We start from the raw sequence: 16795 nt of genomic DNA, 5'->3' as shown, positions 1-16795 counted from the left end.
TCCAGGCAAACAACACATGTTACAAAGTTTAAACTTGTTCTTTATAATAATTTTAAAAACAATACTAGCTGCCTATTTAATTTAAAAAACAGCATTTTTCCATTTCTTAGAAGGAGTCTTGAAGTTTAAATCTCTTCACTGTGAGATATGCTTGCTTTGATCTGCTTAGCCCTTGGAAGTCCAGGGGCTCCGGGCTGCTGGCCCCGTGCTGCCTGGGGTCCCTAGGGACAGCTCTGTCTGCCATTAGGGACTTCTCCCCTCCCCCCCTGAGCTCCCTGTAACATTTCACAAACCCCAGCTTGGGAACCACTGCTTTAGAGCTTAAATGAGATGTAAGTGGTGCCTAGGTTTTGCTCAGGCTCTCTGCAGAGTGATGAATTACACCCTGTATTTACGTACTATATACCTCTAATCTCTATACATTTTATCTAGGTATATACAATGTTGTTGCTCTTTACTATCAGCATTGTCAGTGACACAGACTTACTGTGAATTTTGGGACCAAGGTTTAGCAAAATATTAGATTTATTTTCCCCTATCAAGATGTAAAAAACTAGTTGCAAATGGAATAGTTACATTAGCTCTGAAGAAGCAGTTGTTTAAATGAATAGGGCCTGATTCTGCAACCCTTACTTACAGAGTAGCATTTACTCATGCAAGTGGTACCATTAAAATAATTGGAACTACTCAGACTAAGGATTGCAGGATCAGGCCCATAGCTGGTTTACAGATTGTCTTCTGCTAAAAGTCTCTGTTGCTGATATTATGTCATAATGATTGGTTGTTTGCAGCTGCATACAGTACAAGGAAGTTCTTAAGTTGGGGATTTCTCAGTGGAAGTTCCCAGCTATCGTCAGTCATAACCAATATAGGAGACTGAGCTGCATTTCAAAATCCTGTTGATAAAGCTTCCAGACTACATAAAAATTGCCTATCTTGTTACTGAAGAAAGTGACTGAAGAAAAATATTCTTAAAGAGATTACTTACAAGGTAAACAAATACTTTAGTTGCTATAGCTTCTAGGCAAAAGATTGCATGCAGTCAAACTGAAATAATTAAAACAATGTCAGATTATGATTCTCCTATCTTTATCATCTTACTGTATTGCTATAGTAAAGTTGCAAGAGGAGATGTAAATACTGTAATTGTATTTACATTTGCCTTAACATTATTATAGATATAGATTACATCAAGTTTTTTTTAAAACCGCATTTAAAGATAATTGTTTAGCTAGTCTCTGGAACTCAAGCTTTCTGTGCATTTCTGTCTGCTATGAAAATATTCCATGCAAAAAACAAACCAAATTTATGTTACATATAGCTAAAGTTTACAGATTACTACTTTCTCAGAAAAAAAAGTTAGTCTCCTCTACAGATTCATTTACATTGCTCCACAATTCTCTCTCCTTCTCCAACCCAGAGGTGATACTCTCCATCTGCATCAACATATTGTAGATCCTTTCTTTAATTCTGACATGTTAATTCTGTGACCAAACTTTAGATTCAGTCTCCTCTCTTAGTCTGATAATTACCTTTCTGTGAATATCCCAAGTGACACCAACTTCTCAATTCATAATGCCAAAAGCTGTGTCTGTGCCTCACAACGTACTATGCTTTCCCTGTAAAAGTTAATAGTCCTGGGGAAAAAACTAAACATCTGACGTGGGCCACCTAGTGTTTGAAAATGTGGATACATAAAGAAGCTTGGAGAAACATTTTCACCTTTCAGCTTCTGAAAGTTGATTTGTAGAGGCCAATTCATATATGAGCAATAAAACATCATGAAGGATCATTCTTAAACTAATACTTAAATGTAGTCTTCCTGAAGCTATATTGCATTGCAAATAGTAAGTTCTACCCCACACTTTATTGCTACTTGATTTATAATGGCAGTAGTCTTACTGATGTTATCTACAATATGTTTTGTACATTGACTCCAGCGTGAAGTATTTGTATCTTTTGTTAAACTGTCCTTTATGGCAGAGGTGTCAAACACCCAGGCTGAGGCTAGCTGCCTCCCACTTGAAGTAGTTATGTGGTCTCTCTGACCTATTCAGTTTGTGCAGAATGTGAGCCACAAAGAACAACTTCCAAACATAGACCAAGTATAACCAATAAGTCTGCAGGCAGCCTGGAACACCACTTCAGAAATGTGAACTCCTCCACCCCCACTAATCTTATTATGATGTTACTGCTAAAATGATGCCACTTGAATATCATTAATGTGAGTGTCAAATACTGATGTGGGAGTGAAACCCATAGTTAGTGGGAGTTGCTGCAGGGAAGGATGTACAGAGGGAAGAGAAGAGGAGACACAAATACAGTGAAGAAGAGAAAAAGGAAGTGAGATGGGGAAAAGAAACAAAGGACAGAAATGTCAGTGATCCTATAGGGGAATATATTCTTCCACTGAGTGATGCTAAATCTGAGATAAGGTTGTAGTGGGTCCACTGCCTCCAATGTAGGTTGTAGGTCACAGTACAGGCAGCCTGCCTCAGTATCCCATCTTGGACTGTTCAAGAAACTCAAACAATCCATTCCCATCCCTTCTCAGGTTGTTTAACTTTATTAAGTTAACAAACATTCAAACTAAAGTTTTCAAGCCCATCCAAAAGTCCACACAAATGTTTCTCTTTTCTGTCCCAGCCCTTCCTGTTTTGGCAGGCTACACCCAGGCCCTACCTGCCTGGTGCCTCAATCTTAACTCCCAAAAGGCCAAGTTCTACTTTTATATCCCAGTCTATGGGCCATAATGAAAAATAGAACTTGGCCTTCTCCACCAAAATATGTTCACACCCCTGGTTTCCAGTAATCCTGTTAGGGTATGGCTACACTTGCAGCGGTACAGCACTGGGAGTTAAACCTGTCTTCGTACAGCTGAGTAGGGAAAGCGCTGCAGTCTGTCCACACTGACAGCTACCAGCGCACTGTCATGGCCACATCTGCAGCAGCATTGGGAGCGGTGCATTATGGGCAGCTATCCCAGCGTTCAAGTGGCTGCAACGTGCTTTTCAAAAGAGGGGGGTGGGGTGGAGTGTGACAGGGAGTGTGGGGGAGAGAGAGTGGATTTTTGGAGCTGACACTGTGTCAGCTCCCTGCCTTGCGAGTTCTGACCCCCTCCCCCACCCCTCTCTCACTCACTGAAAGCAAACAGCAGCTGTTTGTTTTTTTCCCTCACAGACCAGATAAGCAGCCTCCCCTAAACGGACACCCCTCCCCACATCCCACGTGCCGGGCTGCTTCTCTCCTCAAGCAAACACTAGCTGTGGGCGTTCCAAAGGGAGCCCCCTGCCTGCCTCTGCTCATTCACAGCAAACAGTAGCTGTGTTTGTTTTTTTGATAAGCAGCTTCGGGAGCCCGGAGTTCACAACAAAATAAAGAGAGGCATCACAACAAAACAAAGAGAGTAATCTTTACTTAAAAGGATTATGGGAAGCTTCCGGAGGTCAGTTACAGCGTACTAAGATTATTCCCTGTTTACACTGGTACCCCAGCGCTGCAGCAGCAGTGGTATACTCTTTATTCCTCTCATGGAGGTGGAGTACAAGCAGCGCTGTAGCCAGGGAGATACAGCGCTGTACGTGCCTTGCCAGTGTGGACGGGGAGTGAGTTACAGCGCTATAAAGCCATCAACAGCGCTGTAACTCTCAAGTGTAGCCAAGGCCTTAGAGTGTATAGATTTTACACTGTGATTTTAGAGAGAGAGAGAGAGTTACTTTTCTTTTTAGAAAGGCTATAGAACTCGATTTTTACATAAGAAGTTGAAGATTTCTGAGGAAAATTAGGATAGGCCTTTGTACAGCATGTACCACCTTATATATCAAATCATACTTTGGGAAAGAGAAAAATAATGCTAAATATTGATCAAGGAGGAAAGACTAGCTTTCCTCATGGCATATCACAAAATATTACTGACAAGGTGCTAAACAGAAGAAAAATGTACATATATTTGGTGTCCCAAGCCTCTGTTTGCCAGAAACTGGGAATGGGCAACAGGGGATGGATCACTTGATGATTACCTGTTCAGTTCATTCCCTCTGGGGCACCTGTCATTGACCACTGTCAGAGGACAGGATACTGGGCTAGATGGACCTTTGGTCTGACCCAGTATGGCCGTTCTTATTAATTGAAAAAAATTCTAAATGGCTGTCATTTTTTGGTCTGGCAGCTTTAATAAGTTAACATGGAACTTGTACTGAGCGTATTAGAGTTTGATCAGAGAACTTCTGTTTCTTGTAAAACCATCAGCACATACCCTGAGGAAGCTGTTCATCTGGTATAAATTGTCATAGCTCCACTGACATCTATAGCACTATGACAATTTATACCAGCTGAATACATACCAGATTATCTTCACTGTTGTCAGATAACATTATTTGATTTATGACACGCTTAGCCTGTTTTTAATGTGGCTTAAATTGTACTAAATTTAGCATAACTTGAATTGAATATAGCAGCTCAGGAGTTCTCTGTTATTTCAGCTACTTATTGGGGTCATCCTCACGAGCAGACAAATTGGAGTTGAAGAGCAGAATGCTGAAGTACAGATGTAGGTGGCAGGACTGGATCAGTACAAAAAAATCTTGTAAAGTAGAAAAAAAACATAAAAAGCTTTATATGCCAAAAAAAATTTAATTGCTTGAGAATTTGAGCCTTCTATGTCTGCTGATGGTTAAAGCCCCAGTGGAGGAAATGGAGGGCCTAGTTCCCCCTTTCTTATAGATGTCCAGGGGGCTGTAACAGGAGAACACCTTTAGCAGGCTGTGACAGTCCACACCCCTAGGGTCAGGGCAGCATGGCCCATCAGTCACAGTCTATAGGGCCACCCTTTGATGTAGGGCAGCAGGGCCTAACAGCCAGAGTCTATAGCATTGGGGCACCCCTTATGGGGTGTGGCAGCCCCAGGTCCACTCAACTCCACAGGGCCCCAACCGTGGCATAGCAACTTGCCACTGACTCAGGGGTGGGGGTGGTGTCCTACCAAAACACACTGAGTTTCCCAGGGGGGTACCACTCCATCACCCTCTCTGGGTCATTTCCTACTAGGGTCAGTGTTGGGTTTTCCCATGAGATGTCAGGTCCTCTGTGTTTGGCAGGACCAGTCATCTCCAAGGGTTCCTCCAGTTGCCAGGTAGACTACTCAGCACTAAATGGGCCAAAACAGAGTTGTCAGCCTCTTATCAGTAAAAATCATTTTATCAGGGACTAACTAACCTTGTGGGAGACTGAGGGTAGGCCTCAATGAGCCTCCCAAGGCTCAGAGGGGCAAGGGATGGTGTGGGTCAGAGTGGCCCTTGATACACCTCGGGTAGCTATCCCACGATAAACCTTAGCTTTCCAGGAGGAATATGTATGGGACCCAAAGACCTTCCTGAAGCTTACCAGGGGGTATCCTCCCCTCCTGGTGACATCAGGAGGGCCAGAGGAAGGAGAATGAGGGAATACCCAGATCTTCTCCCAGATCTAGTCTCCTCCGGCCTCCCTCCCCCCCGAGGTCCTAAAAGAGATCTACAGGAGCTGGAGAGAGCAGTGTATGGAGCAGAGACAACACAAGGTTATAATGAGGACTTAGTTGCAACCTTAGCTCTGGAGTGATTACTGTTCACCCATAATAAACATATATATGAAATGATTGATTAGCTTATTTTCTAATGTTATTTTCAAAAAGAGAGTGCAGTGCAGCTTAGAGAAACAGAATTATTTGCCCAAATTAAGCATGTAGACAAGTTTAGTATCACTCTAAACCAATATACAGGATCAAAAGATACTTTCAAATATTTGGATGAAAGGCACTCTCTGGAACTGCTATGTATTATAATCTCATACATTTATCACACATATGCATCTTTACAAAAGGCATGAACAGAGGAATCACTCCATTGGGCATGAAAGTGCAGCCATTTTGGTGGAGAGAAGGGTAGGGGATAACAAACAGGCAGAAAATTGGCACATAATATCGCACAAACGTGAATGGAGGAGAGATGGCCAAAGGCACTGAAACAATCTTTCTCCTGTTCTTAAGGAAAGTGCTACTGGGGATCTTTTAACATCCACGTTGCAATACAAAGTATGTGTTTACTACAGTTATTAACATTTAGTCATGTCTTGTTTAACCATCCAGCAGCTGGTAACCTCTAACCCTGGGGGAAAGGGCAGAGCTGTGATGCTCTCCTATACCCTGTCACATGGGCTGGGGCGGATGTGGGACACAACAGGAAGTAAATGCTGGTTCCTGGGTTATAGAGAGTGAGGCTGGGGAAGAGCAATCAGCTCCTGCACAGCTCCAGGGAGAAGCGCTGTCTGAGCCCTGAAGAGTTCGTAAGTTTAACTCACTTTTAAACCGTTGTCTTTCGCCTGCTGGGCAGAGCGGCCTTAATGTCGTAGCTGAAGTTATGGCTCAGATCTTAGCGGACTAGCCACACGCCCCTTGAACCCACTCAGCGAGCTGCTCCTCGCTCGGTCGCTTCTCTTAGTTTTATTCGTGCATTTACAGTCAGCTTGCTCCTCCTTCAGCCCCCCCCCCCGGTTTTGGGGCAACTCATCTCCCCCCCCCCCCTCCGGTGCTCAGTAGCTCGTACACACGTGAGCAGGGCAGGAGACTCGCAGGGTGCACAGGGTGAGCTCCGCAGTCACCGTGCAGATCCTGCCAGAAAGACGGAAGTGAAGCGCCTGCCTGGGGATGGGGACTCGGGGTGCTGGTGAGTCACGCCGGGGCCCGGTTGTGAGTTTGCAAGGGGCAGGGCTGCTTGGCTCGTTTGGGGCAGGAGAGGGAGGAGTTGTTCTGTGGGGGCTGACAGGCAGGTCCCAGGGCAGGGAGGGTTTGGTCACTGCTCGGTGAGCCAGTGTGTGTCAGTCATGTGGGAAAATGACCCCCCTCTCCGGTGGCTTCCGAAGAAGGTTTTATTCTGCAGGGGCTGAGCACAGGCGGCTGGGACAGGATGAAGGAATGGGAGACTTTTCAGATCATGAGGGGAAAATTCTATTGAAAGAAATATGGGAGAGGGATTTTCTTCGCATGACTGTTTTCTGGACCTGAACTGGGGGCCTTCCGTGTGATTTCTTTGCTCAACTAACTTTTTAAAAAAGAACCTACCATAAAATTAATCGACAGTAACAATCTGTATTTATAAGACCTAAGAACAGAGATCCTCACCCTTGCTCACAAGGCAGAGTCATGGCACTAGAGGCTTTGGGTATGATTCTGCTCTCACTAGTGGTGGTGTAAAATCAGGCATTGTTGGGTACTTTTGGAGAAAAGAGCCCAACTACAGTGACAACCCCTCAACAGTTTATGAATGGTTACTTCAGCTGCTTCACTAGTTCTCAGTGGTGGTCTGGTTGTGGCAAAGTAGTTTTTTTTAAAAAATATGCCCATGGAAGAAAACTGCATAGAAAAGCAGAAGAAATGTAGAGAAGTGCTTGCTTCTGGAATGGCACCAATATTCTGATGTGAACCTTTAGCATGAAGGGGGTGTGTATATATACACACACACACACTCAATTTGATACATTTGTTTTTAAACATTTAAGAAGGCTTTTGAGGAGTTGCTGGCAAGGACACTCATGGTGTACATCTTCATTATCAGTATGGTGGAGTATGAAGTGTGTGTGTGTGTGTGTGTGTGTGTATATATATATATATATATATATATATATATATATATATATATATATATATACACACACACACAAACTAGGTTGTTACTTCTACTTCTCTACAATATGCCGAATGGTTGTCTGTGTAGTGGTACTATTAATGGAACAGAATAGCACAGCATTAAGGAACATGCTGCTTTCAACAACTGAAATCAGTCGGTGTCTCATATGTGCAGATGGCCATAGGCTCTTGTATCTTTTGTTTCCTCTCTCATGTATAATGTCTGATTTTGTGCCTATCACATTGGTATGTGAGCACCATCCAATGTTTTGTTAAAACTATAACTTACTAGTCCTGATACATGTAGCCATTTCTTATTGTAATACATCTTGCATGATACTGTACCATCTTGTAGCGGAGCAGTGTCATCAGACCTACATAAACATGGCTGTGTATTTCAACAGGAAATACTTACTAAGGCCCAATTGAGACTCCATGTAGGTGCAGCAGTTTACCTGCAAAGATTGGGCCGTATGGATGTCACGGAGACCTTAACTCCCCCCCCCTCCCCCTTCTGCATATGCATTTCAATAAATATTTAATTACATGATCACAGCGTTTGTACAGGGATGTAAAAATGCTACTTAACACTGTTAGATGATACTGTTTGGCAAATGCAATATAACAGATGTATATGGTGTGTGTAGCATTTTGTATTGCTCCCTCTGTGCTCTGATTATATTGTAATTAGGGAGGGGGCACAAACTCAAAGTTTGGAGGGTCAGACAAGTATCCAGAACTGCGCATGCTTGTTCTAAATCTTTGAGGGCCCTGTTCATGACTTGTTCTCCTTGTGTCATCTCCTCTGACACCTCCCGCTAACACTATCTGTGGGAAGGGTTGATAGTCAAGTTGGTCTGGGATTATTTTAAACCATGTTTTTTGTTGAAAAAATGCCAGTTTGTTGAAACTGACCAGTCTCCTGCCTCAAGTTTTTTGAAATGCATCAACATCATCAAAATGTTTTGTTTTGACATTTTCAGAATGAACGTTTCCAGTTGTCCAGTTCAAAAAAGCTTTTTATTTAGAAATTTAAGTCAATTAGACTGAAAAATCCTTTGTCATGGGATCTCACCCCCACTTTGAGCTTGTGGGTTCAAAGATGGGGACCCGCAGGTATTCTCCCCCCACCCTAACCCTTAGGGTAGGATTCCTTCTCGCTGCCACCAGTCAGGTTAACGTGTCTGACGCACTGCCTGTCCCCCAAGCTTCCCCTGGGGAACCCAGATTCAAATCCCTTGAATCTCTACACACAGGGAAGCAGCCCACTTCCCCCCTCCCTCTCCTGCTCTCTCTTTGCTTGGAGACAACCCTTGTCTCCACAGAGTGGCGCCTAGCTTCCTTCCCCTGAATCCACAGGTAAGGAACTTAACCAAGTCCTGAACCTAAAAGAGTTTATTAAAAGAATAAAAGAAAGAAGAGAAAAAATACACGATCTCTATGAATCCAAGATAGACATTCATAGGGTCTAATCTTATTAATCCCTGGAGAAATTTCTCCCTTTTCCTCAGTACAAACAATACAGGCAAAATTACGAATAATCAATGCAAACACACAGAATTGCAGACACAGGATTCTTATATGCAATTACCCAGTTCTTCTAATACTCGCTAGCTTGAATAGAAGAAATTAGTTCAGAAAGATGAGCAGACTTGATTAAACATCTGGACTGGTGTAGGTCAAACGGCTAAATTTGAGTTTGACTCTTTGTCCAGATTCAGGATGAGAAATCTTCTCTCAAAAATATGGATGGGACATAAACTGTGTCCTGCCTAGCTCTACTTGGCAGCCTTTCCCTTCATGCTTTGAGACTAGAATGAGTCTTCAAGGGAGATTTCTCAGTCCTCCCCCAGCAGCAGGTGTCTGTGTTGGTAAAGTGAGGCCTGGATTTCTGTGGTGATGGGTTTTTTCCAGGGTTCATTAAGTGCTGTCTAGTCCTCTGACCTGAGTGATTAGTTAAATATTAAACAGTACATAAGGAGCCTGACTTCAGCTGGTGTAAATCACTGTAGCTCTCTTGACTTCAGTGGTGTTAGATTGATTTAAATCAGCGGCTGATCTGGCCCCCTACCTTCAGTACTTTGTCCTGAGTGGTAGGTCTCAGTACTTAACATCTCTAGCCATTGTATCTCAGAGAATCGGAGGAACTACACTGCCCCAGTGCAAGAGACTAGCCTAAAGGTATTTTGGAAACAATCTAAAGGGTCTTCATTTTTGTACAGAATGTGGGTCATCTAAAGCTACAAACCATATCTTCCTGTACTTAGAATTGTGAACAGAAGAAATCTTTCAAACTCCACTACAGCCAGTTGTCTATTATTTTTGTTAGTACAAGACATAACTCACAGCAGTTTGCCTGTCAACCTGTTGGGTGACTTGAGGGAAGTTACAAAAAGGTATAAAAACAGTTTCATTGTCCTGTACCAGCCTTTCGAGTAATTCTGATTTTTAACAATGCTTTTCCTTTTTCAATTCCTATAAGTTATGCAGCTAATTGCCTGCCCATCTATAGACTACAGCGAGGAATATTCCTCTAAATGGAAGACTGCTAATCTTTGGGAAGAGGAAGAAATGTACATTACACAAGATGCCTTGAGGCAGTGTGCATTGCCCTTACGTTGCATTGGTGAAGGAAAATGATGCCCATCATAGCCCACAATCACACCTAGCTACTTATATTGTAATAATCTTACATCCACATGGTGCCTTTTATTCCTGAATATCCTCCAGTACTTCAGAACCTAGTATATAGAAATAGCTTCAACTGCTACAAAAGTGCAGTCACTTCTGGGCTGAAATTCATTCAGTTCAATAGCACTCAGAAGTACTCCACAACAGTGAGAGAAGAGTTGCATTATTCAACAGCATGTACAGTGGGAAGTTTAGGTAGGCAGAATGTAATTACACACAGAGAAATGTGGCACGGTCACTAGTGCTGTCACCCTTCATTCTTGTGAAAAATACTTTTGAGATTTAATGATCGGATAGTGTTGTGTTTCTCCCAATACCTTTATACACACAAACTATATTTTATATCTAGAAAACAAGAATAAGAGTGAGGTCCCAGCAGGGGAGCACCCAGTGAGTCTTTCCTCTTTGGTGTGCTGCATTTGATCACAAAATAGCTACAGCCTCTACAGCAGAGAAGAGATCTTCTCTCCATTTAAAAGAACAGTTGAAATAAAACAAATTAGAACAGATACAAGATACATACCCAACAGTTAAGGCTTCTGGCTTACAATTCAGCTGAAAGATGACCCTTGAAGCAGTTTGAAGTCGTGTCTCCACACACACACACACACACACACACAAAACTGCTTTAACTGTACCAGTTATACACCCACCCACCCCTGGTGTGAACACAACTATATCAGTGTAAAATTATTTTATTCTCCATATGGGAAGGGGAAAGAGCTATATTAGTATAAGGCACTTTATACTTGCATACCTATGTCGACAGGAGGGATTGCACTGAGAACTATTTCAGTAAAAGATCACACCCCTGAATTAAGTAATTATATCAATACAAAAATTGTGTAACATCTGACTGCCATACTGGGGGAATGGTTAATTTACTGACTCAGAAGCAGTAGTGCCACCTTCTGAATCACCAACACTATTTCCTGCAGTACCTGGGTTTTTCCCTATCTTCTATGTAAGTACTGACCTACCTTGACCTTATGGTAGCTGAAGCAACCACAACCATAGGTGATACTGTAATGTGAAGAGAGAGCTATCATAAATGCTATGCAATGTGTGTCAGAGAAAGGAAATACAAACACATACATTGTGTTTTGTACCTGTTAGCATATTTGTAATGAAATGTTGTTTACATATATTGTTAGAGTAACTCTCAGAGCTGATAGGACACAAATATAACTGTCTTAAAAACACTGCCAAGTTCTTTGGCTGGTGTAAATCACTGTGGTTCTTAAGTTAATGGAGCTATGCCAGTTTACACCAACTGAGGCCTTAGCTTATATGGCCAGAATTCTTAGAAGGGCTCAACACCCACAATTGTGCCAGTCTTAAAGCATTCAAAACCCAGCATGTCTTATTAAGAACAAGGAGACCGGCTAATTGCTTTTGAAAGTTTGGCCACTTTACTTAGTTATCTAACTGGGAGCTGAGCTTTTTTTTGAAAATCTGGTCCACTTGTATGCGTTGAGCCCTTTTGGAAAATTTGGTCCCATTAAGTACATCTCCTTGTACTTAATTTCTTTCCTGGTAAGTCTACTCGCATTCCTCCATAAAGGACTGCAGCACTAATTAAATGTCAACTTTGTTGCTGGTAGCTCACCGAGGAATAATCACAGAATTGTGGGTATCTCCTTCTCACAGTCGCATTCATGTTGCACCCTCCCTTTTCTGCCTCCTTGTTCAGGTCTTGTATATATTCTTAGGTATATAAACACAAGAATATAGATGGGCAAAGCATATGTCTCCTTTTCAGCCTGCTAACTTGTACAGTTTTAAACTAGTATGACATTCCATTTATTTAAATATACTGTTTTCTTTCCCTGGTAGCATAGCTTTAAATATGGACCTGAAGTCATATGTCACTAAAAATTCCCATACTGACACCTTCCTCTTATCTGTAAAGGCAGACCTTTCTATTCTTTTATTAGGAAGATAGGAAGTCTTAAAGTTCCTTAATAAAAGCCTTATATAAAGCATAAATTGTGTTTGAAACATTTCTAGTATGAAAGATTACCTTGTGTATTCTGCCTTATCTCCCCATGAATCTCCTTGCTTTGAAGCTTACCAGAAGCATAATTGTTTTGATGTAGCAGGGATTGTAATCTACAATAATATTTTCACTTCTGCATTACTGAAGTTTCATTTAAAGTTTGCCTAAGTTTACTCTTTTACACCTAAAAAGAATGTTAGAAAAGTGCTGTAGTGGCAAAAACACTGTTAAATCGTGGTCATGCTGAATGTGGCCTACTGTGCTGCTCAAATGGAGTCTCATGGCAAACCACTGCCTCTAAAACCACCACCCCCTTATAAGGTTCTACTGCATGGAGGGCATACCACAAAAGAAACCCCCCAAAAACACTAACGCCACTTCAAGGTGCAGTTTTTGGTGGATTCCCACCAAAGGTCCAGCGGTGGGAAGATGCACATCCCTGTTCCCCTTTTCCTGGCTCACCCTCTCTAGGACTACATCCAGATTCCTCCACAAGCTTCAGGAACATAAGTTTTCCTTTGATTATAGTGTTTAACCAAAAGATTTATGGCATTTTGTTTCATTCTGTTTGAAATTGAAGTCTGTCATAGTTGTGTCCTGGGGACTGTTGTGTTTGGGGGAGGAGGGGTCACTGATTTCCAGCTCTAAGAATTGGAATTGGAGATGTTCATTACATACAATACATAGGCATCCTGTAACAGAATTGGGTGCCTCCAGAGTACCCCCTTATGGAGAGGTCACTCTGTAGCACCCTGCCTCTCTTGTCCCCTCTTCATGGTCCATTACATACACTTCTATGGTGAAAATTCTTGTCCTGGGAGTCTGGGTTAGGATTAGATTAACTCAAACTCTACCAAACATACATTTCTGTTACTCCTCCCAGGCCTTTCCTGATTTGGTAAGCCACTATGAAGCCCTACCTGGAGTCCTAGTCCCAGTCTGCTGTTTGCACCTGCTCACTCCTAGCAGTCCCTCATCCCTGAACAAACTGCAGCCTCCAGCTACTGTTTGTAGAGGAAATCACTTGATTCCTCTCAGGTGGGCCTCTTTAAAGTAATCAGAGTTGTCTAACCCCCGACCCTCCATCCCTTACTGTTAACACATCCCAACATATGGAGAAAGGTCTGTTGTGACAATTGGTCTATCTTTTGCCTGCTTAGGAATTTACCATGGAAAGTAGCTGGTTATTTGCAATAAAGAATGTTGATTAAAAACAGGTGCAAGAAGACCAACAGGGAAAACTAGATTAGTGCAAACAACAAAATTTAATAATAAAGTCAGACTGTTAAACAAGTCAGATTTAGTAAGCAAGGAAATACAAGTCTGGAAATTAATAAGCTAAAACTGCTGTGTCATATTAGACCTAAGTGCTTGACATATGAGGAGATGGGCTATTCCACCCATCACACCCTATTTAAGCCCTTAAATAAAATGAGGCAGGGAACAAATGGAGGCTACTGGAACAAGTTTTCCCCATTGTGGCAGCAGCTTCTCCTCCCTTCCCTTCTCCCCACTCCCCATCACCTGGGACCTCAAACCTTCTTTATCTTAATCCTGAGGGATGTCATGACCAGCTCAGGCCAGAGTGAGGACCAGCTCCAGCTGAATCCCAGACACCACCTGAAATGATACAGGATTGGATTTTAGCAGCCACAGCTCCAGCTTATGCCAACTAACTTCCCTTTTACCCAAACAGACAATTAATACAATCTTTAATACCTTCTAAAAGACTGTCAAACAAGGGACTCTTTTCTTCTAACACTATCTCCAGCTAAAGGGAACACAAGTGTTGTTAAAATAGAAGCCTTAATATTTTACACTTCAAATGCTTTAACTGTTTGTTTTTACTTTTCTGTATCTTTAATAAATGGTTTAAAAAAACCTCTATTTTTGTCGTGGCATTAAGCAGACTAAGATCTCTGTACACCAAACCCCAGCCCTCATTTAACACAGTTGAATGTTATCACCTCTGACCCACTTATTCTATCTAAATTAATACAGCAGGTCCTAGGTTTTTGCTAGTTTTCACTGGTTGGTATTGTTAACCTGTAGATAAAAGGTGTTCTGAAATTCATTGTAGTGTTTCTTATATTGGCATTCTTAGATATGACAGGAAAGAGATGTGTCCATGTGATATTGTTTACTTGGTGATTTTTATTTATTTATTTTTGTTCCATAATAGAAAACTTGAATAATCATTAAACTCAACACTTGTGTGTTCAAATCAGAAAGCTGATGATATACAAACAATCAGACTCAGTCTTGCAAACACTTAAACATGCATAACACTGTGGAACCATGCATGTGCATGTATAGCTTGAACCAAAGCCAAACTGACTTCATTAAGCCTTGATTCAGACCCTAAATGTTTGCATGGGCAGGACCATAGTACATAACACTGGGTGATTTTGATAATTTGTCCCACGTACTTGATTGTTTTAAGTGTCTGATATTGATGCAAGTTATGTGACATGATAAAATTATGAAATTTACCTTTGTATGTAAATTACAAATTTACCTTTGGTTGTAGCAGTATTGGTCCCAGGATATTAGAGTGATAAGGTGAGTGGGGTAATAACTTTTATTGCACTAACTTTTGTCTCTTCTCATCCACAGGCTTTCAAGCTACACAGAGCTCTTCTTCAGGTCTGGGAAAGATACTATGAGTGTCACAGTTTAATAATACAAGGTGGAACAAATTGATTAGCATAAGTAGTTGGACCACTCTCCACCTTGAATATGTGCTGTTAACACCTGTGCAGTGATGGGACAAAACGGGGGAAAGGGGGTTAGTCTAATAAACCATAAATCCAGTGTCTTTGTTAGTACCTAGCAGAGTTAGTAATTTAAGCTCCCAGGCTTGTCTTTTGAACGTGTTGTGCAGGTTTCCTTTGGGGATGAGGACTGATAAGTCAGATACAGAGTGATGGTGTGGTGGAGTAGGGGCTGTCTATGTGGGGGATGGGAGAGCAGGGAGGATTTTAGGTGAGAGGCAGGTATGCAGACTGTAACATGAGCTAGGCCTGGGGGAGGGGAGGTGACACCTCGGCCCAGGAGCTGGACAAAAGAAAAGGAGCTGAGTGGAGAGGGTGGGGTCAGTCTTCGGTTTTGGGACTGGGGGTGGTGGGTTTGCAGGGGAACCTGTGCTGGAATCCAGACACCCTGAACCCCCAGAGAGGCCAGAGTGAGGGGTCCTGGCTCTGAACACGAGCTCTGCTGTATCCGGTGTTCCTGTTGTCCAATAAACCTTCTGTTTTACTGGCTGGCTGAGAGTCACTGTGGGTCCCAGGAAGAGGGGTGCAGGGCCGGACTTCCCCACACTCCATGACAGATGGCTTTGTGAAAAGTGTTCACTCACAGGTGATGTCGTTTTTTTTTTTCATTTTTCTGTGAGTTCATTTGAGAGCGTAGTGATTGTCACACAGGAAAATGAGACACACACACCCCGTCACCTGTGGGTGAACACTTTTCACAAAGAAGTCAGATATAAAGTGATCTATGAGTCCTCATCCTCAAACCTGCACAACACTTTCAAAAGATGAGCCTGGGAGTTTAAATTCATAACTCTACTAGGCACTAAAAATTATGGACTGAACAGAGACACTGGTTTTATGCTTTATTACACCAATCTGTAACCCAGTAGCCACACCCCCTTTTTTGTCTATCACTGCAGAGGTGTTAACAGGCCACTCCACTGTGCATGGTCCTTCTTGGAATATGTGCTAATTACCTATGTTAAACAATCTGTTCCACCTTGTCTTTAGCTGTGACAGTACCTTTTCTAGGCCTGAAAAACAGCTCTGTATAGCTCGACAGCTTGTCTCTTTCACCAACAGAAGTCAATCCAATAAAAGATATTACCCTCACCCACCTTGACTCTCAAATTTACCTTTGTTCATTAACTATCCTTTTCTTTCTGATCACTTTTCAGGTCTGTTAATTTGTCCATCTTTTCAGTGATGAGACAGCGCTGGGAAGTATGGATAAAAATAATATTGGAGAGCAGCTTAATAAAGCTTATGAAGCCTTTCGACAGGCATGCATGGATAGAGACCATGCTGTGAAAGAACTGCAGCAAAAAGTATGTGTGTTTTTTTTTTTTTTTGAAGCTATCCCTTCTGTTGAGAATCATAGTAAATGTGGAGACTTCAGTTTTGCTTTACTTCAGCAACTGAAGTTAGAAATTGCAATTAAAAAAACAAACTACTCAAAGAATAGCACATTATGGTGTTGGGGGGGGACGGGACTCCAAATATGCATGTGTATCATCTGGCAGTCTAATCTTTTATTCATTTGTAATTTTGTGGTGGTTTTAGGTGTGGGAAAGGTATTGTCTATGGAGGATAATCAGGGAGTTCTTTAAAAATGTACATGTATCTTTGCTGTCTACGACATATCCATCTTTCATGGAAAATATTAAATCTAATTTATCTTTCTTATTTTACAGC

General features: G+C 42.0%; 1 protein-coding gene across 4 annotated transcripts in view; it reads left to right on the top strand.

Annotated features, from left to right (window-relative positions):
- Positions 1-910: 910 nt before the first annotated feature.
- Positions 911-16795, top strand: part of TANK (TRAF family member associated NFKB activator) — a 41738-nt gene continuing 25853 nt past the window's right edge. For 2 of the 4 annotated variants that reach the window (XM_039495196.1, XM_039495199.1), the window contains exons 1-2: positions 6213-6318; positions 16279-16428. In XM_039495196.1, coding sequence (XP_039351130.1) covers positions 16327-16428 — 102 coding nt within the window. In that variant the 5' untranslated portion in view covers positions 6213-6318; positions 16279-16326. Of the gene's footprint in view, positions 992-6212; positions 6319-6623; positions 6699-16278; positions 16429-16795 lie in introns of those variants that run through there. The other 2 variants (XM_039495197.1, XM_039495198.1) reach the window with 2 other exon arrangements.

This window comes from Mauremys reevesii, linkage group 11, assembly GCF_016161935.1.
Source record: "Mauremys reevesii isolate NIE-2019 linkage group 11, ASM1616193v1, whole genome shotgun sequence".
Taxonomy (NCBI): domain Eukaryota; kingdom Metazoa; phylum Chordata; order Testudines; family Geoemydidae; genus Mauremys; species Mauremys reevesii.
The sequence above is the reverse complement of the archived record's forward strand: the minus strand, read 5'-3'. Positions and strand labels throughout refer to the sequence as shown.